At 33.5% G+C, this 25,151-nt stretch overlaps 2 protein-coding genes across 4 annotated transcripts; one reads left to right on the forward strand and one right to left on the reverse strand.

Moving 5' to 3' along the window:
• The first annotated feature begins 184 nt into the window (after positions 1-184).
• LOC126781825 (ubiquitin-protein ligase E3A) lies at positions 185-11,025 on the forward strand. Its single transcript, XM_050506895.1, has 16 exons — positions 185-407; positions 629-842; positions 1,388-1,518; positions 1,727-1,887; positions 3,608-3,790; positions 4,011-4,126; positions 4,654-4,870; positions 5,630-5,799; positions 6,411-6,579; positions 7,407-7,541; positions 7,835-8,037; positions 8,153-8,334; positions 8,660-8,828; positions 9,222-9,389; positions 10,048-10,203; positions 10,577-11,025. Exons 1-16 carry the CDS (start codon positions 373-375, stop codon positions 10,913-10,915), a joined length of 2,748 nt encoding a protein of 915 aa, XP_050362852.1. The 5' UTR covers positions 185-372; the 3' UTR covers positions 10,916-11,025.
• Positions 11,026-11,066: 41 nt separating this feature from the next.
• On the reverse strand, positions 11,067-24,903 carry LOC126781830 (uncharacterized). 3 transcript variants are annotated; one of them, XM_050506908.1, is made up of 17 exons: positions 24,779-24,903; positions 22,575-22,725; positions 21,711-21,816; positions 20,160-20,218; positions 16,893-17,104; positions 16,460-16,558; positions 16,075-16,179; positions 15,896-15,974; positions 14,966-15,183; positions 14,585-14,819; positions 14,032-14,133; positions 13,735-13,869; positions 13,069-13,383; positions 12,644-12,757; positions 12,195-12,341; positions 11,622-11,812; positions 11,067-11,472 (listed from the first exon to the last, which is right to left on the reverse strand). In XM_050506908.1, the coding sequence occupies exons 1-17, from the start codon at positions 24,805-24,807 to the stop codon at positions 11,316-11,318; spliced, it is 2,454 nt and encodes an 817-aa protein (XP_050362865.1). In that variant the 5' UTR covers positions 24,808-24,903; the 3' UTR covers positions 11,067-11,315. The 3 variants fall into 3 exon arrangements, with proteins under 3 accessions (XP_050362865.1, XP_050362867.1, XP_050362866.1); XM_050506909.1 differs by lacking the exons at positions 11,067-11,472; positions 11,622-11,812; positions 12,195-12,341 and adding an exon at positions 12,398-12,541; XM_050506910.1 differs by lacking the exons at positions 20,160-20,218; positions 21,711-21,816; positions 22,575-22,725; positions 24,779-24,903 and having other exon boundaries at positions 16,075-16,174; positions 16,893-17,089.
• Positions 24,904-25,151: the final 248 nt, after the last annotated feature.

The following is a 25,151-nucleotide window of genomic DNA, read 5'->3' on the forward strand; positions in this document are numbered from 1 at the left end:
AGAATTATAAAAATGTCCTATGTGACGATAAAATCTGAAATTGACAATGAACTACAAGTAGATATAAATAATTTCCTTGTATATATTTTATATGTCAATTGTTTTGTATTGTTTATTAATGTTTTGTTATAAAAATATATTCTTTAATTTTTTTTTGGTACGTACAACTTCATGTAAATTCAAAATGGTAGATTGACAGATTGTAGGATGAGAACAATCGGTAGTATTTTTTTGTGTACCTACCTGCTTAATTTGTTTTGTAAAAACATTGCCTTGGAACTCGAGCTAATAAGTAAATGTTGTGTCAGGCGATTTTGCGTTAGAAATATTAGACGGTTAGAAGTTAATAAGAATACATAATCATTTATTTCTATGAACTCGAAAAGCGAAATTGACGAAGCTTCAAGGTAAATATTTTTTTTATTTTCATTTACTATTTTGGACATTAATGTAAATTTTTACTTACCTACCATCTTTTTGTATTCACGAGTAATGATTATTGTTTTAAAATTTTGCGTAATTGACAGTAGTAATCATTCGAGGTTATGCATTACTTGCCAATTTTGATCTTTGTTGACGACGATTTAATTTGCGAGCTCGGACGTTGGCTTATTTTCATGTTTTTCAGGGGGAGCGAAGCGTCATCGTCAAACACCAGTTCAACCCCAAGCAATTCCAAAAATCAACCGCCAGTAGGTTTATGCGCCGGATCAGGCTCGAACAATCCACACATTATGAAACGAGCAGCTGCGAGACAATTAATTGAAAGATATTTTTATCAGCTGTTAGATGGCTGTGGCAATCCTAATTGTGATAACAAATATTGTGCTTCAAGTGGAGAGGTATTTTTCTTAGACATAAAGTTTTCATATTATAGTGGATAAACTGCTAATTTAATTAGTGACTTAATTTAATATTAAAATAAATCATTTCTTGCATATTTTTCAAATGACATAGATTGAAATTAAATATAAAAGAACATAAAAACAAGGAAGGCGAATTACAAATTTCAATAAAATAAGATAAATTTATTGTACTTAAAACTTTTTTTAAATTTTTTAAACTGAGGGTATTCCAGTAAATAGTAACTTATGTTTATATGTAACATAGTACTCAATGGCATAGAAAAATATTGTGAGGATGGCTATTCAATTATTTATTGCTTTATTTATAAAATATAAATAAACATTACAGGTTGAACCAAAAGCCTTTATATTTTTAATTTATGAAGGGTCAAATGGACCAGTACAGTAAAATTCGTTCTAAACTTTTTTAACAGCAGAGGTGGATTACGGTATATTAATGTACTTTTGATGTTATTATAGGTTTTGTAAATATAAATCATATCTAAATGTATAAGTTTATTATTTTAATAACTCAATTTTAGGCGAGAAATTTGACCCCAAATGAAGCAGCAGCAGAAGCAATCAAATTATTCTATAAAGAGGCTCGCCTGTGTGACACTTTACCTAACAAAGTTCCAAGGACCGAAGCAAGTAATTGTGATGCCAGTGCTAGGTAAATTAAATATGACATAATTTTAATTTTATTTAATTGAGTATTTATAAAAAAACACTCAAGTAGATTGAAAGTGTATCTTGCTTATATGTGAAATGCTATATTACTTAATTCAATTTATTTTTTAATTAAATTAATTTTTAATGAATGGTTTTATGTAATTGTATCAAGATGCAAGTACGAGTAATTTCTTATATAAATCTTTCAGTGCAACTTTTACAAATTCTAACATAAAAGGCAAATCAAGTGTAGAGAGTAAACAATTAGATTCAGCATCATGCAGCGTATCACTGGCGGACAACAAGAAAGATAAACCTGAAACTAGTCATAATTTATCTCACGAAGAAAAAGAAAATGCAATTTATGATAGTAAGTATTTATTTTTATTATTCAATGGACATTTCACAAGGTACATTACCTATTTCTGAAACGCAGCTTAACATAAAACTTTATGATAAAAAAATTACTAGATTTTAGGTAATAACTACTATAATAAACCTTGAAAGAGAGAAGGTAAAGTTCAGTTTCGTTGCAGTTTTAATATTTCATCAATTTATAGTCCATATTCCTATGGCAGGAGGGGGAAAAGCTAATAAACAACATTGACCTTGAATTGACATGACATTTGAGTTTAACTAGTGAGGGGAAACATTGTTTGAACTAGTTGTTTGAAGAATGAATGAACTAATAAAAATTTATAATATTTGGGTTTTTCTTTTTTTTTTTTATACAGAATTATATATTCATTTTATTAGATAAATGTATAATTCAGATATAAAAATATTAAAATTATTTATGTTTTTATAAACTAAAATTTTATCATTCTTATTTTTTTTTAATGAACACAAGCAAAGGTAATTGGACTGTAGTAATAAATGATAATTAATCATAGTTTTTGAAGTATGAAAAAATTGTGTTTTTTAATGTCAGTGAAATTTTTATTAGAATTTTGGAAGTAAAATTAAAATTCATATATGAATAGTAGTGAAATAGTAATGTTTATGAGTAAAGATATATTAATCAAGAATTTTTTTATTGCACCTATAAATTATAAATATCACATGGAATGCTTCCTGCCGCTAGAACGAACTATACAGTGTTAGGCTTAATTATGAGTTAATTTTTTTTCCCTAATCTTTATTTTTAATGTACCTGACTCGAAGGGTTGAATAACCCAGAAGGAGAACTTTTATTCTGATTTAAGCAAGTATTTCAACAAGCCAATTCGCCTTGCCGTCTTTGCTTTCTGTTTGATCCAGACTTTTGTATGTGTGTTTAAATTTAACAAACAACATACATTATGTAGCATTAAAATTAAACAGTGTCTTGATACTGTAATCAAAATTAAATCTTAATTAACTTTGGCAATGTGTGTTGGATGATGTACTAATTATATAATATTTCGAAAATAATTGTAATAGTCTATCCGATACCTTCATACACATATTAAATACATAAAAAACTGTAATAGAGTCTATACTTATTTGTATAATTTTCACTGTATAATAATTTATTAGCATTTTTTGTAGGGACTGTGTAAATTATATTTGCCAAACTATATATATATATATATATATATATATATATATTGGCTTGTAGCATTCTACTAGTTAAAGTAAATATATAATTTAAAATTAGGAACCTTTTTGAATCTCGACCTGATGTATTATCATATGTATTATTATCATACACTGTTATTATAATATTTTCATTTTTGTACATTATTTTATGCAATTAAACATATTAAATCATCAAGCTTAACCTAACATCATTGGGTCTTATGTATTATTAACAGATAACATTTTAGTAAATTACCCAGAGCTACTAATTGATTAACATCTGACACATGATTTAAAAATTGTAATTACACACAAACCCAATTAATTCTAAGGAAGCATTAGTTAATTAGAAGTGACTACTTAATTAACTAACAAAGTCATTGCTATATTGTACAATGAATGCAAATTTTTACATTGCAATTCGAAAGATTTAAAGACAAACATGTCCAGTAACAACAAAGCAGATTTTACATTAAAAAAACACTTATTGATTCAGGCGTTAGACGAATTGCTTCTGTCATTGCTTCCAGATGGTTCCATGTTAACTGAAGAACGTGTATATGAATTATGTGATGAGTGCCTTCAAACGAAAAATCCAGAGCCATTAATAAGAGCACTAGGTGAAGCATTTACGCAGCCCACAATACTATCGAAATGTTTTCAAAGAAAAATAGTTGACAGGGACAATCACAATAAAGGGGAGAAAAAATTAGGTAAATATAAACATTTGTGACAAATCTTCTAATTTAACGGATATCTTAGAGAAAACATATTAAATTACCCATTTATAAATATAGCTTAATATTTAATGTACAAGAATTTTTTACTAAAACCAAGAGATTATAAAAAAAATGTTTTAATTATCTTTTTAAACCGAATAGCGGTATTTTTTTTTTTAATATATAAATATTTATATTCAAAAATATGTTGCAGATAAAGAATCAAATGCAATGTGTTCTTCAAATGATCCTGATAAAGATGTGGACAGTGTCATGGGACCGGGTTTAGATGTCGCTTCATGTCAGAGAGCCTTGCAGTACCTTACCAAAGTAGGTCTCAGTTGGAATATATGAGTTTTAAATGAAATCGCAAACACTTTTCATGTGGTAAATTCGTGTTTTTTAATTTAATTTGTGCTTGCGATTTAAGGGGAACTTTGTAAGATGGTATAATATTTTCCCATATATCATCATAAATCATCAACAGCTAATCATAATCCCCTGCTGGACATAAGCCTCTCCCAAAGGGCGCCAAAGCTCCCGGTTTGATGCTTTCCGTATACTGATGGGTCCCGCCACCTTCTTCAGGTCACATATATTATATCGACCAACCCGTGATTGAGCAGTTTAGTGGAATAAGCTACACTACTCAACCATAGTAAGGGAGAAGGCTATTACCCAGTAGTGGGATATTTGTGATACTAGACAAATTTAAAACTATCAATTACTTAGTTTTCTCTAATAATTATTATTGGCATCACGTTATTATTATTGGCCGTATGCCATGCACATGGTGTCATTCCATATAATTACAGACATAATATGATGATGTATTACATGAAGTTTTAAATAAATAGGTGCCATCGGAATACTATAGTTCAGCATTTGTGATAGCTCTCACAACGCTGGCAGAGAATATAGAAATCGATCTGAGGATAACGAAGAGTTTGAGTATGGACGATATAGTCCACTGTTTCGTCATAGCCTTCGAGGTGCCAGATCTCGGTTGCAGTGATTACCTGGAAATTGCATTGCCGGCAATGTGTCATGCCGCTCAGCATTTGTCGGTCAAAGGTAAATATATATTTGTTTATGATAGAAATATAATGGAAATTTAATACAATATTATAACAAATTTTAACCAATGGTTATTTCAAGGAAACTAGCATCCAATTTATATTTTATACCTTAATAAGATAAGCTTGAAAATTAGTCTATATTGTAATGTCAGTTTTCCTACTGCTAATACTATTCTATGTTTAAAAAAAAAACTATTTGTAGCCCTCTATGATATCTAAAGAAAAGTAAGCGACAGCATATGTACCTACATTTTATTGATAGCTTCTAAACGTTTTTATGTTTAAAAAAGCGAGAATAAAAAATAACGATATCAGTAATTTCCGTTTAGAAATATTAAAAAATATTTCAAAATAAGAACGTTAAAAATATATGCAGGACGTTTTGTACGATGTATTAGCATGGTATTGGCGAATAGATCAGTGGCGAATGTTTAATATCTGGTTGATTAAAAACTATAAATAACAGTAACAGCCTGTTAATGTCCCACTGCTGGGCTAAGGCCTCCTCTCCTTTTTGAGGAGAAGGTTTGGAACTTTTTCCACCACGCTGCTCCAATGCGGGTTGGTATGGAATACACACGTGACAGAATTTCAATGAAATTAGACACATGCAGGTTTCCTCACGATGTTTTCCTTGCACGAGATGAATTATATACACAAACTGTGTATATAAATAAAGGCATTGGATAAAATTCTTATTTTACCTGTACGAAGTAGGAATGGTCTAGTAATGAATATATTAATGATGTTTCAGCTCAAGCTAAACTGGCGCGCCTGTGGGGACAGCATTGTAAAGAGAGCCTCCGACATATATTAGAAACTATCCAACAACTCATCACACTCAGAGTTATATCAACGAATTATTCTAGAACGTTTCAAGTTCAAGATGACGATAGTGTCACTATGGCCACGAAACTTATGAAGGTAGTTTTAATTTTATCTGTATGTGTATGTGAAATTACCTCTGAAAACATAAAACTTTGTCTTCTTCTTAAGAATTTTACAAATGCCTGATGATATTAAGAGAAATCGATCTGTAACTATTTGCCCGTTACATAATTAATTTTTACGGCCAAAAATGTTTCACTAATATATGTATTAACATCTTTCTGTTCTAATAAATGAGGAAACATTTATTTTCATAACGGCTAACTGAAAAAACTACTAAACCAAAATACTTTACTGGTGGTACTGAGCCGTGTAATTACAGGCACAAGGGACATAACATCTTAGTTTCCAAGGTTGATGGCGCATTGGTGATGTAAGCGATGGTTAACATTTCTTACAATGCCAATGTCTATGGGCGTTGGTGACCACTTGCTCGTCCGCCTTCCTATTCTATAAAAAAAAACCATAAAACTTATAAAGTAGATGCAGCGCCTTATGTAAATGATTATATTATTGTTTAAGCAGCTGTTTTTCGCCCACTTTAAAGTTGTCTATTGGCATGACAAGCGTGAATTTCACGTACCTGTTTATTATAAATATACGCATGGAATTATATTTATTTAAAAAAAAAAAACATAAAATTTCAGATAGTGTACTATGCCAACATGCTAGCGGGTGTGATGGAACCAAGCTCACTACGGGAGGAGCCAGTTGTTTTAGCCAGCCAGTTAGATCCTTTAGGCGATGCTTTAGACCACTTATATCCTTTGTCTCAAATCAAGACCTTTAAAGAGGCGCAGCAGGAAGATCCCTTAGGTAAGCATTCATGATGACGCCCTCCAAACCGATTTCGGCCACTGCGACCGTTCTCAAGAAAGACTAGCCAAATGCGCACTATATGATATAGCCGAGAGCACAAGTGTGTGTGCAAATACAAGTGCAGTCTCCATCTCCCTCACTCCCATAATCCGATAGGATGGCAATCCGGAACGAGTTTAAGCACAGGACCAATATCTTCACGTGCTTCTGTTAATTTCTCAAAGAAAAAAACCCATAGCTATTTTACTGCAGAATAAACTTTATAGCTCTATATATCTATAGCTATCCGAACCACTGGACCAACAATCAATAATAATGCTTGCAATGTACATTAATTGTTACTATTTATTAAAAGTTGGGCGCATTAAAAAGAAAATAAATAAAATTTTATCAATTAAGTTAAACAAGAACATGGACGCTTAGCCGAGCCGAGATGGCCCAGTGGTAAGAACGCGTGAAACTTAACCGATGAACGTGGGTTCAAACCCAGGCAAGCACCGCTGAATTTTCATATGCTTAATTTGTTATTATAATTCATCTCGTGCTTGACGGTGAAGGAAAACATCGTGAGGAAATCTGCATGTGTCGAATTTCACTGAAATTCTGTCACATGTGTATTCCACCAACCCGCATTGGAGCAGCGTGGTGGAATAAGCTCCAAACCTTCTCCCCAAAAGGGAGAGGAGGCCTTAACCCAGCAGTGGGACATTCACAGGCTGTTACTATGGACGCTTAGTCGTTGGAGATTCAATAAAATAGATCTTATTTTTAAATAATTTAAACGAAATATTACTGTCACTTACAATTGCTTTCTTTTTTTTCAGCTATTGAATTAGATATAAATGTATTAGACGTCAGGAAACCTTATTTGCCATTTGAAGAGTTTTACAATGAACCTCTTAGTGATACTATAGAAATGGACATAGATTTAGCTAATTGTAAAACTGAAGTAGCAAATGGTAAGTTTCACTTTATATTATACTTATAATACCCGTCGATAAATATTGCACATCGACCATTGAAAAGAGAAAGAATCTTGGTAATAATATGGACAATGAAATATTATGATTATGAAATATGAAAAAATTAAATGTTGTTATATACAACTGGTTTCCGAATCTCCCTTTTTACACAGCTTCTTTCTACTGAGGCTGTAGATTTTAAAGTGTTTATCGACTACCCACTGCTCGTTATTTACTCGTAACTGAACCACGTCTGTCCGACTGACCTTATAAACGTGTGTGGGTACCAGGGCGTAAGTTCTCGTTCCTGAAGTACCCGTTCGTGCTGACGGCTGCCACCAAGTCGTTGGGCCTGTACTACGAGAACCGCATCCGGATGTTCTCGGAGCGGCGCGTGTCGCTGCTGCACGCCGTGGTGGGCGCCGCCCCCTCCATGCCCTTCCTGCGCCTCAAGGTGCGCCGCTCGCACCTCATCGACGACGCACTCGTCGAGGTACGCATTCTACATCTAATGTTTCTTAATTTAAGCTATATTTGTGATTATCATAATTATTTTGCCCTTACGTACGATGATAGTGAGTTTAAGAATTTAATTTTTTCGTCGTCAGCTGGAGATGATAGCGATGGAGCGTGCGCTGGACCTGAAGAAGCAGCTGGTCGTGGAGTTCGAGGGCGAGCAGGGGGTGGACGAGGGTGGCGTAAGCAAGGAGTTCTTTCAGCTCGTCGTGGAGCAGATATTTAACGCGGACTTTGGCATGTTCACACACAGACCTGACTCGCAGACCGTTTGGTGAGAAGCTAAACAGATCAATCGTTTGTACTTTATAATGCTTTAATATCTAACTTTAAAAAAGTATTTTTTATTACCCGAGATGGCTGACATGCTAAACTTTATAAAAATATATATAAATACAATAATTTCATTAACAATAAAAAATTTACGGAGACAAATTTTACAAAAATGAACAAATGTATAAAAGAATATCACTTGAAAGTACATATTACTTTTTCTATTTTACCAACTCGACACATCTTTATTATTATAATATAATACAAAACATTCTTAATTTTTTTTCACGTGTTATAATTATATTAATCATTTAAATGAATTCCAGGTTTAATCCCACATCATTTGAAACAGAAGCACAGTTTACACTGATCGGAATAGTATTAGGACTTGCGATATATAACAATATTATATTGGCTGTTAATTTCCCCATGGTCGTGTACAGAAAATTAATGGGCAGAAAAGGATCCTTTGAAGACTTGGCAGACTGGAATATGGTAACTTTTCATGATTTCTGCATTTATTCAAATAAGCAAGCCATTGGCAAGATGATTTTTTGTTATATTATATTTTATATTATTATTAATTATCATGTACACCATTAAATAAACTTACAATTAAAATATCAAAAGTTTTTGATTATAGTTTCATCGACTTATGTAAGCTGGCAGTCGAGCAGTATCAATGTTTTACGAAAAATTTAATCAGGCAATACATGCCGTGAATTCATAAATACCAATAACGGAATGGCTTTTGGGTAGATGTCAGATAGTGAAGTGAAATCGAACACACTTGTAGGGAGGAATTAGAAATTTTTCTATTAAAGGCTTTTCTTTAAAGTTTATAAAAAGCCTTATATATTCTATAAGGGTGTTTTTTTTTTGTTTCAGACCTTATATAACGGCTTGAAGGACATGTTAAATTATACAGGCAGCGATTTAGATGAAGTGTACTATCAGACATTTAGAATATGTTATACGGATGTATTCGGCAGCAATATATTTCATGATTTGAAAGAAAATGGCGATAATATATTTGTTACACAAGAAAATAAACAGGTGAGTTTAAATTGAACGAATTTAATGTATTAAGTTCACCGTTTTTAAATAAGATACCAATAGTTTTATGTAATTTTGCTGTTTTGAGTTAAGTGAAAATAATGCAGTAACTGTAATAAATGAAAGGTTATTTCAGTTGCGTGCAATTGCAAATAATTTTCAAGTAAAAGTACATTTTTTGGCATAGCTTATAGCGAATTTATAAATATAAATTATATTTAAGCGTCGAGTTAATTTTTTGATTTTGCTCTCAGTGATTTTGGTAAAAATAATGTATTTAAACATAGTTAAATCTTAAGGCATTTCTTATAACGTTCTATTGAGTCACTGACAGCATTTTTGAGTGAATACTTCTTTGAGTAGTCTTGATTGTTGATTGTGGAATTTGAATTTATCTTGAAACTTTTATAAGATTTGTCCAATCAAGATAATTATTTCCATGTATTTATCAAATTGAGACATTTCCTTAAGGTTCTGTCTGGTATGGTGACTCAACTATTACATTTTATGCATTCCAATGATATTATATATATATCTGTATTTATAGAAAGACAAAAAAAAGACAATCATGTATCTAGTAAGACATTATACACAAAAAGAAATCATGAAGTAGAAAGTATTTATTAATTTCCTCTTTTTTTTCCATTATAATTTTTAGGAATTCGTGGAACTATACGCAGATTTTTTACTAAACAAGTCAGTGGAAACGCAGTTCAAGGCGTTCAGGCGCGGCTTCGCGATGGTGACGGACGAGAGCCAGCTTGGAACGCTGTTCCGGCCCGAGGAGGTCGAGATGCTCGTGTGCGGCAGCAAGGTCCGTTCCACTGTGGACCTCCTCTACTTGTGCAGGCTATCTAATACTTCGTGTCGATTTGTTTTCAATGACCTAGTGTATTTATAGGCACGAGTTGCTTAGTTTCCATTATCGGTGGCGTTTTAAAGATGGTAAAGAATATTAAATATTTACAATGTCTCTTGGCATCCATTAAAGGTAACCATTAAAGGTCACTGATTCACAAAGTCTGTCTAAAATTATTATTAATTTTTTCATATAATAGTAAACATACCACTTGTGAAAATTTTACTACACAACTAACTTGTTAATACAACGTCACTGCTTTTAATTTACATTCACGATTAGCTTCATCTATAGATAAATTTATTATAATATTTCCATTTTATTGCAGAAATTTGATTTCATTGAACTAGAAAAATCGACAGAATATGACGGAGGCTACACGCCCGAATCGCAAATCATAAAAGATTTCTGGAGCATCGTTCACAGTTTGTCGTTAGAGAATAAACGAAAGCTGCTACAGTTTACTACAGGGTCCGACCGAGTACCTGTAGGAGGTTTGAGCCACTTGAAACTAGTTGTAGCGAGAAATGGACCGGACTGCGACCGGTTACCGGCGGCTCACACCTGTTTCAACGTTCTACTCCTACCGGAATACGACAGCAAAGAGAAACTACAAGACAGACTGATGAAAGCCATTAATTACTCAAAAGGCTTCGGCTTACTTTAACCGTTCGCTTAAACCTGAACAAAACAGCGAATTGCGAAGCCTATTGTTTTAATGCCATTTTTTGGCAAATCTGTATAATTAATGAATAAAGTTGGTTTTATTTATACAGATATTATTGTTTGATTTTGAAATTAAACATATATTTTCATGTTATTTTTTTATTGTAACCGATATCATACTCCTATTTTTAAATAGCAGGTATATAATATTAACAAAACAATGCCTCTTGTGCGCTTATTTTGTAATAAATTAAATTTCATCGAAGAATCCGTCCTCTATTTGAACAGCACATAATGAGCTACAATTTCTTTATATTTTATTATCGCCTGACTTATACGAGTAAATATTTAATAAGCCATGGCTTATTTTTATAAACAATAATGGTTATAACGTCACATATTTATTCAAATTTCAATCGATGGAGTACGCTGTAGTTGCGGCGCAGACGCAGGTCGTGCACCGTAAGCGGGAAGGGTTGGCGACAGTTCACGGGAGACGCAATGGCTGTTCGTGGTGACGTCACCGCCACTGACAGCCGACGACTTTTGACTATGTTTCTGTAATATTTTTTTAAACATCGTCTATAATTTAACGAATTATATCGTAGTTAAAAATATCTTGTGGTAAAGCTTAAATTATGTTTTATTGAGTAGCATAAAAAGCTATTCCTAGTTAACAATAGCTTAACAATTGTAATTATATTGACCGATGCTTGGCGTCGCAAGTGCACGCAGCGGCCGTGAAGGCGGCCGCCGCAGCGTGGCGTCGCGCGTGTCGCGAACACACGCGGATCGGCTCCGCTCCCGTCTCGCCCGCTTCGGGCAGGCAGGCGGGCGCGGAACTGCGCCGCAACGAGCGCGACATCGAAGCGTACGTCGGAGCGGCGACGCGCTCTACCTACACTTAGACGTGTTGCAAATTATAATAATTATTTAAGTTATGAGACTTATTGTTTAAAATCATAATATTGCGCTGACATACAGCATGCTCCTGCATGATGCAACGATTTCGATCGAACAGAAAAACTTATTTTGAATGTGACTTAATGCTTACGAAACGACAAACAACTTTTTTTAAGTAAAAATTTAACATGAATGTATAATTTAAGCATTTAAACCTGGAAGAAGTGCTTCAAATATAAGTGTTTACCCCATCAAATCCCGGTACCTAACTTAGAAGTACTAAGTCGACAAAACGTTTCGTTATATCATAAACGAGGAAGTTAAACTATATTTTGCTAGACCGTAGAGCAGCTGTGTCGATGGTTCTGAGAGGGCACCTCGAAGACGTTGTTCCGGCGGCGGCGCGCGCGCGGCGCGGCGGGCGGCGGCTCGGCGCGCTTGCGGCGCTGCGCGGGCGCGCCGCCGAACAGCCCGCGCTCCTCCGCCACCAGGATCATGTACTTGGCGTCCAGCCGGGTGATCTCCTGAGCGACGCCTGACAACTTTATATCTTACCGTCACGAACGTAGTACCAGTGCTACTTAATGGCGAATTTGCAGTCGGATAGCTTTTTGTATGTAGATTTCGGCATTCGTTACTACTGGTTTCCGGTGAAAAAGGTAAGTGAGACAGTTTAAAATGCCTATTCTTCGAGATGACATTCGACATAAAGTAGGTATTCATTCTTTAAGCAGACAAATCATTTAAAATCAATAATATATATAAAATTTCAAGCATCAAAAATTTTCAATTTCATTTTTTTTTTTTAATAAATCAGAAAAAATACCTTTCTTTGAATAAGGCCCAAGTAGCACCCGTCTCGATCCAGAATGTAATTGATGTCTAAACCATTGCCAAGGTTTGGCAATTTATGAATTTCAAATAAATCACATTCAGGTACCTGACGAAAATATAAAATCTTGTTTATAACATTCATAATTTAAGTTAGAGCTATTTTGTAGTGTTAAAGTGAAGTCTAAAGTATAGTTTTTTGTTTTATTACGTTATATAGTGTAAAGCAAAAAATTACAAATTTAATAGGAGTACTTCATCTACGTAGGTACTTAATAATAATAAACAATAAGACTACACAATTTCTAGTCTAATCTAATCAAAGACATTAGGATAAAAATATAGACAATTTAGTACATTTTACTGATTTCACATATTCCGAACATTAGGAATTTATAAAAGTGATTGTATCATACTTACAAATACGTCAGGACTATCTTTATCCGGGTCCCGCGGAAAGGGGTCGTTTTCAGCGACCTGCATTTCAGGAATGGGTCTAGATTTATATCCTGGCCGCCAAGCCATATTGGCGCTTTCCGCTCGTTTCTTTAGCACTGTTTCCTCAATATCTGACTTCGTTCTCGCTGTGGTGGGTGGTGACGACATCGGCCTCTTATGCGACAGGCGCATTTCGTCCACCTCATCTTTGTCTAAATCAGATCGTGAACATGTCTGATCTAGCGATGTGCAAGAATCGGTTATTCCTGTTTCAGCGACTTCCTTATGCTTCGGTGTCTAGGTGTTAGAATATAAGTTATAAGATAATTGTCTGTATGTATTTTTGTAGCATAAAGCTTATATTGTGACTTTCACATCCGTAAAATGCTTAGTTGACATATCTTCGAAGACATTCATAAAGATTTTTATTACTAAAAGTTAACAACGGTAACTCATACAAAATAAATCAAGATAACTTTATTTAGATATTACTTATGACTAAATCGTTTTACAAATCATACTTAAAAAGTAAATAAGATATAACTGACACCATATATTATATAAAAGCTCAGGATATATAGCTAGATTTCTTGCTGCTTCCCTTTCTATAATGAAAGTTAGAAAAAAGCCGAAGCCTTCAAAACTCACGTGATCTTTCGTCTTCTTCTTGAGTAAAGCATGTCTCTCGCGTGCGAGACGGTTGGCCTCCGCCACGGCACGCGTCACTTGCGCTTGATTCTCCGCCTCCAGGGCCGAATGAGTCTCATACAGTATTAATTGAATCTATAAATCGAATTTTATCCAACTGTAGATATTTATTTTTCGTTTAAATCGTAATATTTAATTGATTATGCATAATATTATAATAATAAATATATTAAGAGAGAGGTATTGTATTTTAACTAAAGCTTTTTTAAATTTTCAATCATTAAATGCTTTACATACTTGAGGCTTAGACAATAAAACTTTCAATGTTTTCTTTTGCTCTTCCAAAATAGACTGAACGCGAGCCTTTCCATTGGAATCAATTTCTGATTCTGTCAGAACCTGAAAATACACTACCAATAGAAAAATATTCAATAGAAAAAGAAAATTTATTTTATAATAATAGTATAAATTTTATAGTATAAATATTTAAATAAACTTTTCACAAAAACTACGATGGAACCTTAGCTATTATTACTGCGGTAATTTTGTGAAATTATTCTTGTGCCTATATTTTGTAATATTTTTAGTAGCTAATAGGTTATAAATTACCAATATATTTTTACGGATTGCGTATAAATTGCGTAATAGACGATGTTAGATATAAACTGAGTGGAACTCTTTTTATTTTTCTGGTGATAACATGCCTTTTCGTTAAAGATGTCTAAGTTAACCAGTTAATGTTATATCGTAAAATGTTTCATCAAATATATAAAATTGTCAAAAATTAAACACAAAGGATACCTACAGCCTAGCCCATTACTATAAAATTATAAAATAAATGATTACCCACCTCAAGCATGGCTAAATCTCCCCCTCGTCCACATACTAAGTCGATTGGATCTGTTACAGCTGAAAAGGAATTCGGTGGTGTAGCCAGCACTGCCACGACTCCGTCCAGCGCGCTGGCTACTAAAGGTGTGTCACCGTGCACTGGATCACTCAGAACACAAACCGGTGCACTCGATTGAGGCAGCTCCGACGCCTCTATGCCCAGTTCACGTAGAGCACACACGTAGCTTTCGGCCCTAAAATTTCACCCTAATACTTAAGATAAGCCAGCTACTAGTTTAAACTAATAAGCACTGTGTTGCTGCTGAAAAGCCTCTAGGGATATTTTTTTGACATTCGCCAATTTTAAGGTGACATGATGTAAAAAGAAACTTCAAAATACTTGTCACCAGCTCCGAACACGACCAGTTTTCCGAGCTCGGGTGTAACTGGTAAAGCTGGAGTCTCAGATTTCAGCACCGCTGCCAGCTCGCGCAGCTGCGCGGCGAGGTAAGCTGAGCAGCGCGGAGAGGAAGCGTGCGATTGTGCAACGACGCCGCGCAACGCGTTCGCACGCAATGCGCGGCACAGCGTCGATGCGCCTGCGCAAAACTCGCGCTCCTGGTCATGTGGCAAATTGTTATTTTTTCATATAAAAATAAAAAGGGAAACTAGATTGATAGAAGTCCATTATGGGAGAATGAATAAGTGGTATGAATAAGTCAGTCGATCTTGCTTATATTTTGCGACTTCATAATAAAAGCATGTACTTTTTTTATATAGAATAGGAAGGCGGACGAGCATATGGGCCACCTGATGCTAAGTGGTCACCAACGTCCATAGACATTGACATTGTAAGAAATGTTAACCATCGCTTACATGACCAATGCACCACCAACCTTGGGAACTAAGATGTTATGTCCCTTATGCCTGTAATTACACTGGCTCACTCACCCTTCAAACCGGAACAAAACAATACCAAGTACTGCTGTTTTGCGGTAGAATATCTGATGAGTGGGTGGTACCTACCCAGACGAGCACAAAGCTGTACCACCAGTAAAAGTACGTTTGCCGTATGACAAGTAAATTTTCTAGTACGCCGAGAGGATTCGCCCATCTCACTTTAAAATGACTGTTTTTTAAAGTAATAATTATACTTTTCGTATATATATATGTCGTGCCTTATTAGATTACTGTTACCTTTTTTTGTAGGTGGACTGGTGAATTGGGTCACTGCTGCGTTATTTGTATAAATAGTAACTAAATACTATTATATAATTTTGGATAAAAATCGTAGCGCCTAATCATATCATAATTTTTGACTACGAAATACCTGAAGAACGATAACTCCTTCCTTAACGAGATCCAATTGTCCAAAACTGACGTTATCTGGTGGACGCAGTGTTATAAATCTAAATAATAATAATTGAGTCTTTATAATATATAAAGAATTAGAAATCAGTCAATTTAAGCTTGTTCAGATGGCAATAAAAATTTATTGTAAGGACCTACCTGGGACAGACACGATCAAATCTGTATTCTCCAGCGCAAAGTTGACGAGAATTACTATAGGAATAGCCCATATCATTAAGTCTTTTTACAAGCAACGCAACTTTTCTGAAAAATAAAAACTGTTCAGGAAAAATATTAAATTTTTCAACCACATTAAAAATTGAAAAACTCAAAGAACACTTAGGTATAAGTATTACACTTAAATCTATATTTTATTATTTTAAATCATCGTCCATATTATTCTGCTATTGGTTTATTAAATTCTATTACAATTTTATCGCATAATTCAACTCCGAAAACTCGAAAGACTTAAACATTAAAGAAGCATGAAATGAATAACAGCTTTAACACCAAACATATCAGACACTATCAATTAGTTACTTACTTAGCTTTAAAAGTGTTAACCCAACCAGTAACAGTGTCCTTGTTAACACATGCCGATATTCTTTCTTCCCGTAAATGAGGCGGCAAAAGATCAGATAACCTAAAATAATAGTCTATTATAGCGTAACTGTTATCAAAAATAGGTACTTATATGAAGCTTTCAAAATCTAAATATATATTCAAATGTAATAAAATATTTTGTTGGATGATCGATTCTGCGTCTCCATTACAATACAAGATTATCTTAGATTTCCTTTAGGGATATGAGATATACTCGATATGAAACGTTTTTGTCGTAGAAAATAAAAATTACAAACAAAAAGCATCGTATTTATTTTTATAATTCATTTGTTTAAGCTAAGCTATTGGCGACTTAATTAGCTGTAATAAATTATTTAATAATTCATTATTTTATTTAATAATTCATAATTTACGTGAAAGCCTTATTTTTAATTCGGATCCTGGCGATGGCTGCGGCAAAGTGAATCCTCTGTTCCCAAACTGCATTTTCAACATCTTGGAAAGGAAAGCCTGCCGCTCTAAGCAATCTTGTAGCTCTTTCTGCCTCACCACGTGCTCTTGCCATCCAGCGGCGTCTTGCTAACTCCATGAGAAACAGCCATGTTGTGTGGCGGTGTACGGAAAACTGTTGGTGTATTCCACGTGAAATTTCCACAACAATGCATGATTTAGTTGTATCTGAATTACTTTTAGATAAAAGTACCTAAAATATCTACTAATTACTCTTCCAAAACATAAATAAGAGTTCTATCAATCATAAAAGTAACAGCCTGTTAATGTCCCACTGCTAGGCTTAGTTTGGAGCTTAATCCACCACGCTGTTCCAATGGGGTTTGGTAGAATACACATGTGGCATAATTTCAATGAAATTAAACACATGCAGGTTTCCTCACGATGTTTTCCTTCACCATCAAGCACGAGATGAATTATAAACACAAATTAAGCACATGAAAATTCAGTGGTGCTTGCCCGGGTTTGAACCCACGATCATCGGTTAAGCTTCACGCGTTCTAACCACTAGGTCATGTCGGCATATCCATCATGCAAACACCAAATTGTTGCTAAAATGATATGTACATGATTTAAATGAAAATTAAATACTACATAGAGTAATATAAGGCATAATATAATATATGGATAGGTACCCACTCACCAGATATTTTACCACAAAACAGCAGTACCTGGTATTGTTGTGTTCCAGTTTGAAGGGTGAGTGAGCCAGTGTAATTACAGGCACAAGGGACATAACATCTTAGTTCCCAACGTTGGTTGTGCATTGGCTATGTAAGCGATGGTTAACATTTCTTACAATGCCAATGTCTATGGACGTTGGTGACCACTTACCATCAGGTGGCCCATATGCTCGTCAACCTTCCTATTCTATAAAATATATATTAGTGATAAAATTTATAAAATAAAGCACTAGAAACAGTGAAAAATGTCTCATATTTAGTTAAAATACTACCGGTTGCGATTAGGTTAACCCTAAAAAACTTTTATATGCGTTAAGCGACTCATGTAGCCGCTTCTTGAGCATTACTAGCATTTATAGCTTATTTCTATTAAATTATACTGTTAACTAATTTTACGCATTTCTAATCTACGCTTGCGAGTTATTTATTTACTGGTCTTTATAGTTCACAAACATTTATTTGTTAACAAATTCATTGATGAATAATAGTTCTAGCTGTGTTAAATAATTACGACAAAAGGCGCTTTATCAAAGCGATCACATTCAAACTTGAATGTATTTTAACACAATTCTGTTTTATTATTTATCGGAGTCGTTTTATCAGATTTCAATGCTACCGATGTTGATTTTTTCGCGAAAATAAACCCTCATAAATACAAAGCTCGTTTTCGTGAGCGTCCTCAAAGAAAAAGAAATGGTTTTTGGTCACGATAACGTCGTAATGTGAGTTAGATGGTCTATACTTTTTGTTGTTACATCTTGTCGAATCTGCTTTAACCGAAGTTATTGCCGTTCGGTAATGACATTTCTTTTTAACCTTGGTAAAATTCGAAATGAATTACCTTCAGGACAATATATCCACAAGTTCAAGAGCGCTATAAAGATGTTCAAAAGTCTATAATATTTTACTTTTAGAAGGTTATGATATCAGGCGAAAGCTTAAATTTATGTGTTGCATGCTTTAAAAATTATGAATTGCCAATGACAAAATTTATGCATAAATTTCACTATTATGTAATCCTGATTAAATACATTTATACATAATATTCACATTATTTATACATCCTATTTGCAAAATTTAGAAATAGCCTAACAAAAAAGAATGACAAGGCTTATAAGAGTATAAGCATGCCCACCAGGGTAATCGCTTTTTGACATCTACTTCATGATATAACTGTTCCAGATTACGTTAACTTTAAAATGCTTGACAAAAGAAGTATGTAAACGGCCTAATGTTATTTATGATTTGTTACATTCCTTATAATACCATTTTTACTTGGTGGTAGGGCTTTGTGAAAGCTCGTCTTGGTAGGTACCACCCTCTCATTTGATATTCTACCACGAAACTGTACTTACTATTGTTGAGTTCCGGTTTGAAGGATGAGTGAGCCAGTGTAACTGCAGGCACAAAGGACATAACACCTGAGCTCCCAAGGTTGGTGGCGTATTAGCGATGTAAGCGATGTTTAATATTTCTTACATTGCCAATGTCTATGGGCGGTGGTGAACATTTACCACCAGTTGGCCCATTTGCTCGTTCGTCTTATTGACCATAAATGTATCATTTTTTTAAAGGGTAATTGACATGCGTAATAAATATAGTAGTCGCTTTAAATGAGTAAATCGAAAATATTTTTTTATAGTACTAATTTCTACTTGATAATATAGATTGTTGCTATATCTATATTCATTGAAGTTGGTATGGAATACAACATTTTGATCCAATTTAAACTAGATGTATTTTAATTTAAAAAAATCGCACTAGTATCTGAATAGCTTGTAGGTTACAGACTTTAATCTATTTTAAGTAAGATGTCGAAAACTTAGTGTTAAAACTTTATCTGAATATAACTTACTTTAATTAACTGTTCTATTTGTTTAAATAAACTAATCAGGAAAATGTTACAAATATAAATTAAAAAAAACAGTTATTTTTTGGAAAAGAATTCGCTACAAAATATTTAAAATACAAGGTAACTTAGGCTGGACGGCAAACTGAGATAAAGAAAAACAAAACCGCTGGCAACTTTAATGTACTTAAGTAGCACTGTAATCAGTATAGTCTCTACTACAGTACTGTCTCTTTATAGGAAATAACATGTTATAGTGTTTTATTACTCGATATTCATGCGGGTCACAACATGCAGTTCGGAAGTAAATGAGATTGACCTAGTTGCTGAATAAAACGCAAGCCTTATACGAGCTTTCGTTCTATTTTGCTCGATTGCATTACTTGTACCTACGCCACACTCTTGATTTTATTATCTATAGAAGTATAGATATACAAAAAAAAATTAAATAGTGTGTCTGTTATTTAAAAAAAATCGTTTTAATATGGCTACTTGAAAGTTATCTGTCATTTAAATAATTAAAATATTTTATATGTATGATTCAAATACGCACACGTACGTTACGTGTACATTAAATTGTCTGACATATTGTACAATGGAATATTAATTGTGATCGCCCTGAGATAACAATTACTTACCTGCGGGAAATCACCAAAAAAGTCTATGTCTTCTATCGCTTGATCCAGAATAGTTTTGTCTGAAATAAATACCGAACAAGGTATTTTAATAGAATACGAATAGTAAAAGTACCTAGCTACGCATTTTGAACTTTCCGAATGAATTTAATGACCATAAAATTATTATTATTTATTATGCATGACCAGAAAAAGTACGGGTATATTAAATACTCTTAGATTACCTATATCTTATCCTTCAGGCATCAACTTAGGTACTAAATACTCTGTGCCGGCCCTGACCCTTCATTAGAATAGAGCGAAATTGTATTTCATCGCCCTTTGGTTGACGCTTTCACTCCATATATATGCATTTCAGTAAATGTTATATCATAAACATAATAATTACCACATTTATAAAATCAAACAAAACTTATGTACCCCTGGAAATTGTTTTCGCGCCCCTTGCTACCTGGTGCCCGGAACGATCAATCTTTTCGCTCTACCCCAGGGCCAGCGCTTAAAATACTACTATTGTAAATGAGAATTTTTATCTGATTTGATTTTTACATTTTTTGTAATTCATCACATGGGTTCTAATTAAGTACATATGTCGCGAAATGGGATAGATTAAGTAGGTATACTTTTTTAATTTTTATTGAAAAGTATAATACTATAATAGATGTCCGTATATCGACAAGTGCAGATTCCCAGCTAGTTGAAAATATATTCTTTAAATCGCATTTAAATTTCAGATTCCAGTGCAATAAAAAGAAACATTTGGCTACATTTAAATAAGACAGTTAAAACACACGCGAGTGTTTATCACGACATTATCGTTTAGGCGTTTTGTGATAAAAGTTGAATAATGCTTACGGTGCCTCGTAAACTAGTTCAAAGTTCGCGTGATGTAATTTACAGCAGTTATCGTTCACGCGCCGACTTTACCATCGGGACACATACTTATGTAGAAACGTTCCTATCCGGAACCCACATTTTAGGATACTTTATAAGGATAATAGCATAAAGGGCTTTACGATCATCGTGTTTAGTGATTTACAAAAAAAGTCACGAACGACATTCGAATAACGATACTCAAAATATCGTCACTTTATGACTGAACAATAAAATGTTATAATTTATATGCCATATTTCAGTATATATTACGTAATTGTAGGACGTTGTATTCACTAATCATCAATGACCAAATCGTTATCCATTTCGGGTCAGCGCAGTGTTTTTTTCAACTACACGAAATATGGATTTGGCATGAATGCTGATTGCATTGAAATAGCATGTCGGAGTGCTCCAAAAACCTTAACAGAGGTCTGATAAAGAGGCTTAAGCCTGAGCTGAGTGGGGTATTAATAACAGGCTGTAACTTTATTATTTTTTAATAGCTAGTTTTCTCTTAACGGATTCGTATTTTAACAACTTCACCTTGAGTAATTCGCTATTTAGGCAAATTACTATAAATATAATTGGCTTTAATAGTATGTAATTTTCCAATTAAATATATAAATATAGGGATATTTAACACAGATAGATAATTGATTTAAAAAATTATATGCTTACATCGGAAAACATCGTAGATAAGGGAATAGACACATCGCATTTCTTGTTCATCAACGAAGTCTACTTCCAACGGGGGCTTGCAGAGAAGACGGGCAGCTTTCAAAACCTAGTAATATTTATTTATTTATTATGTAAGCAATTTAATTAACATAACGTAATTTAGAAACTTATTCAGCCATTCTGACTACATATTACAAATATTGGACCACCTAGCTAGCGGTAAGGTTCGATTAGGAATATTAACCGTTCCATACACCGTCAATGCACCACAAATCATGGAAACTATAGAGCTTTGTTGCTTGTGACTGTTATTCCACTGGACTTAAGTTTTAATTTGAAATACAGTAACAAAAAGTATTGTCGTTTAGCGGTAGAATGATTGTTGAGTTAGTGGTAGGTGGTACCCACCTATACGGTTCTTCACATAGAGTCACAACCATCACATCAGGTCAACAGCTAGGCCTACCACCATTAACAAGTATTTACTATAACGGTTTCTATTCATTCGTACATTGATGTTCCATATATTCACGTTCAATTAATATAAATGAAGAATAAAAAACAGACATAAATAATTATCCAAGTTTTGAAAACTGACGAATGCATAGATTCTCCTTAAATAAATATTATTTTGAATTTTTAATGCTGAATTTTTGATGCATGAGTAGTTCACCAAGTCTCTAACAATTTTACTGCACTGCAAATAATATCAACTATTGTGACAGCTACGTTTTATGATAAATATATTTTCTTCAATAAACTTACATACTTGATCTATTTTATCATAACTTTATTTTATATTTTGCATTTTTTTAATATTCTATCGTGTTTGATAATACGTTGATAAGTATTTTTTAAAAATACCTGTCCAATGTCCCAAGTTGGCCCAGGGGCAGTTTTCACAGATACAGGGGGTGGTGCATTTGGATTCTTACTCGGTAGCACCAAACTCCAAGGCGCCCATTCCTCTGCTGCCTCTGCTATCGTATTCTTATCTTTACCATCATCTTCTTCCCTGTAGAACATAGCTTAGATTTAAATAATTTGAAATATAATTACATAGAAGATTGGTGAATATTGGTGCAGATATAAACTATTTAATGACTATTCTTTCATTGTCTATTAAATATTTAAATTAAGATTATGAAATAATAGACCTGTTTAGTGGTTTCTAAATTACACAATATTTTCAATAAAAAAATTGTCACGTTTATCATATGTTTTTAAGAATAATACCACCACAATAAAGTACATATGCCTCAGTTTTATCTCATTAAACACATCAAGATAATACTGTTAGGAATATGCCCAGAAATACAAATTGAAACAAATTCAATCAAATTAAATTGTCTGTTTGTGAGATAAAAATAAGAATAACTGCCTTTTGTCAAGTTAATATTAGGTCCTTACATATGAAATTAGCGTTTTGTCGTACTGACCACTTTGATCTGAAATATCTCCTCTTTGGTTAAGAACTCCAAATTAAAATTTATAAATTCATTTTGGGTGGTACATTTGAGTTTTCAAAACAGTTATTCATTTGTTTTTTCCCCATTATTTTTTTCTTTGGCGTCACTTATTACACAATGGAAAACATGAAATATCGGTATATTTACGAGTACGAGTTCTACCGTAGCACCAGTGCTGCAGAAACAGCTCAAACGACTAAATATGTGTATGGCGCTGGTGTTGCAAAAGAAAGCACGGTACGTTTTTGGTTTCAATTTTTCGTCTTGAAAATTTCGACCTTCAGAACCTCGTGGACGGCCGGAGACCAAAGTGGAAAATGAAGAATTAAACGCTATTGTGGAAGCGGATCCATCACAAAGGACTTCAGAGATAGCTGCAGGCTTCGGGGTAAGTGATAAAACTGTAATCATCCACTTGAAGCAAATCGGGAAAGTAAAAAAACTTGAACGATGGGTACCTCATGAATTGAGTGAATCGAACTTGCAAACACGCGTCGACTGCACTGTTACTTTGCTCAACCGACACAATTTTAAATCGAATCATTACTTGTGATGAAAAGTGGATACTGTACGATAATCGGAAGCGTTCTTCGCAATGGCTGAATCCTGGAGACCCAGCCACATCCTGCCCTAAACGAAAATTGACTCATAAAAAGTTACTTGTGAGTGTTTGGTGGACTACGGCAGATGTCTATTGTCAGCAACTGCAAACCATGAAGGAAGAACTAGCTGCTAAACAACCGAGATTGGTCAATCGCTCTAGGCCACTGCTGCTTCACGACAACGCAAGACCAAACATACTGCAAAACAAACAACCACTAAGTTAGATAAGCTACAATTGGAATGTCTGCGACATTCACCGTACTCCCCGGACCTTAATCCATCAGATTACCATTTTTTCGGAATTGGAAAAACTTCTTACGAAAAAAAAAATTCAACTCCGATGCGGCAGCCTTCAAAAAGCTTATTGAATCTCGCCCCCATGGTTTTTTAAGTAAAGGGATTAATGAACTAAATATGAGATGGCAAAAGTGCATAGATAACAACTGTGCATACTTTGAATAATTAAATATATTTTACAAAAAAAATATGACTTTATATTCCTCCCGTACAAAACGCCAATTTCATATGTAAGGACCTTATTTGCGAGTTATCAAAACCATAACAACATTTTTATTTATTTTAGACAACCGGTGTTACCTAATTACTGAAATATTTTAAATTTATAATTCAAAAAAGGCATTACGTACGTTAAAACGGCACATGTTGAAGGACACAAGACACAAGTTTGGTAGTAGATAATAAAAGTAATTACTGTCTATGAGATATCTTAGTATCGACCTATGATAATATTATAAAGACAATATTCTACTAAATCTAACAGTACAAAACTAGTGCTTATTTCAGATAATTTTGTATGAGAATGTACACAATTAATTACCTACCTAACGCGTTTTAGTACTAAGAAGTATATAAATAGTTATTTATATAATAGTTAAGTATATAAAATCTATAATGAAATATATCTAATGTTGACAATGTATTCTACACGAATACAATAAACTATTAAACTGAAAATATAATCATTATTATATTTACGGTATTATTTTATGACGTCCATCAATCATTTCATTTATCCATTAAAATATTATGAGTCATTATTATTCGAAATAATATAATTTAGAGAAATTCATTTTCAAAAGGTTCACACGCCACTATATCCGATACGAATTTTAAAAATTACAGCTGTTCTGTTTGAATATATAATAATTTAAAAAAATACAATAATTACTCATCTATGATATGTCATCAATGTTGTCAATGGTATTGTTTTTTTAAGTGCCTGTTTCATTTTCAACAAATAAACAATGAGTATTTTTTTAATTTTATAATCAGGAAAGAAATGAGTTTTTATGAACTATTTAAATGAAAAAGTTCAGCTTTAAAAATAGCCTTCAAATGATGTGCTTAA

Source organism: Nymphalis io, chromosome 4 (genome assembly GCF_905147045.1).
Source record: "Nymphalis io chromosome 4, ilAglIoxx1.1, whole genome shotgun sequence".
NCBI classification, from domain to species: Eukaryota; Metazoa; Arthropoda; class Insecta; order Lepidoptera; family Nymphalidae; genus Nymphalis; species Nymphalis io.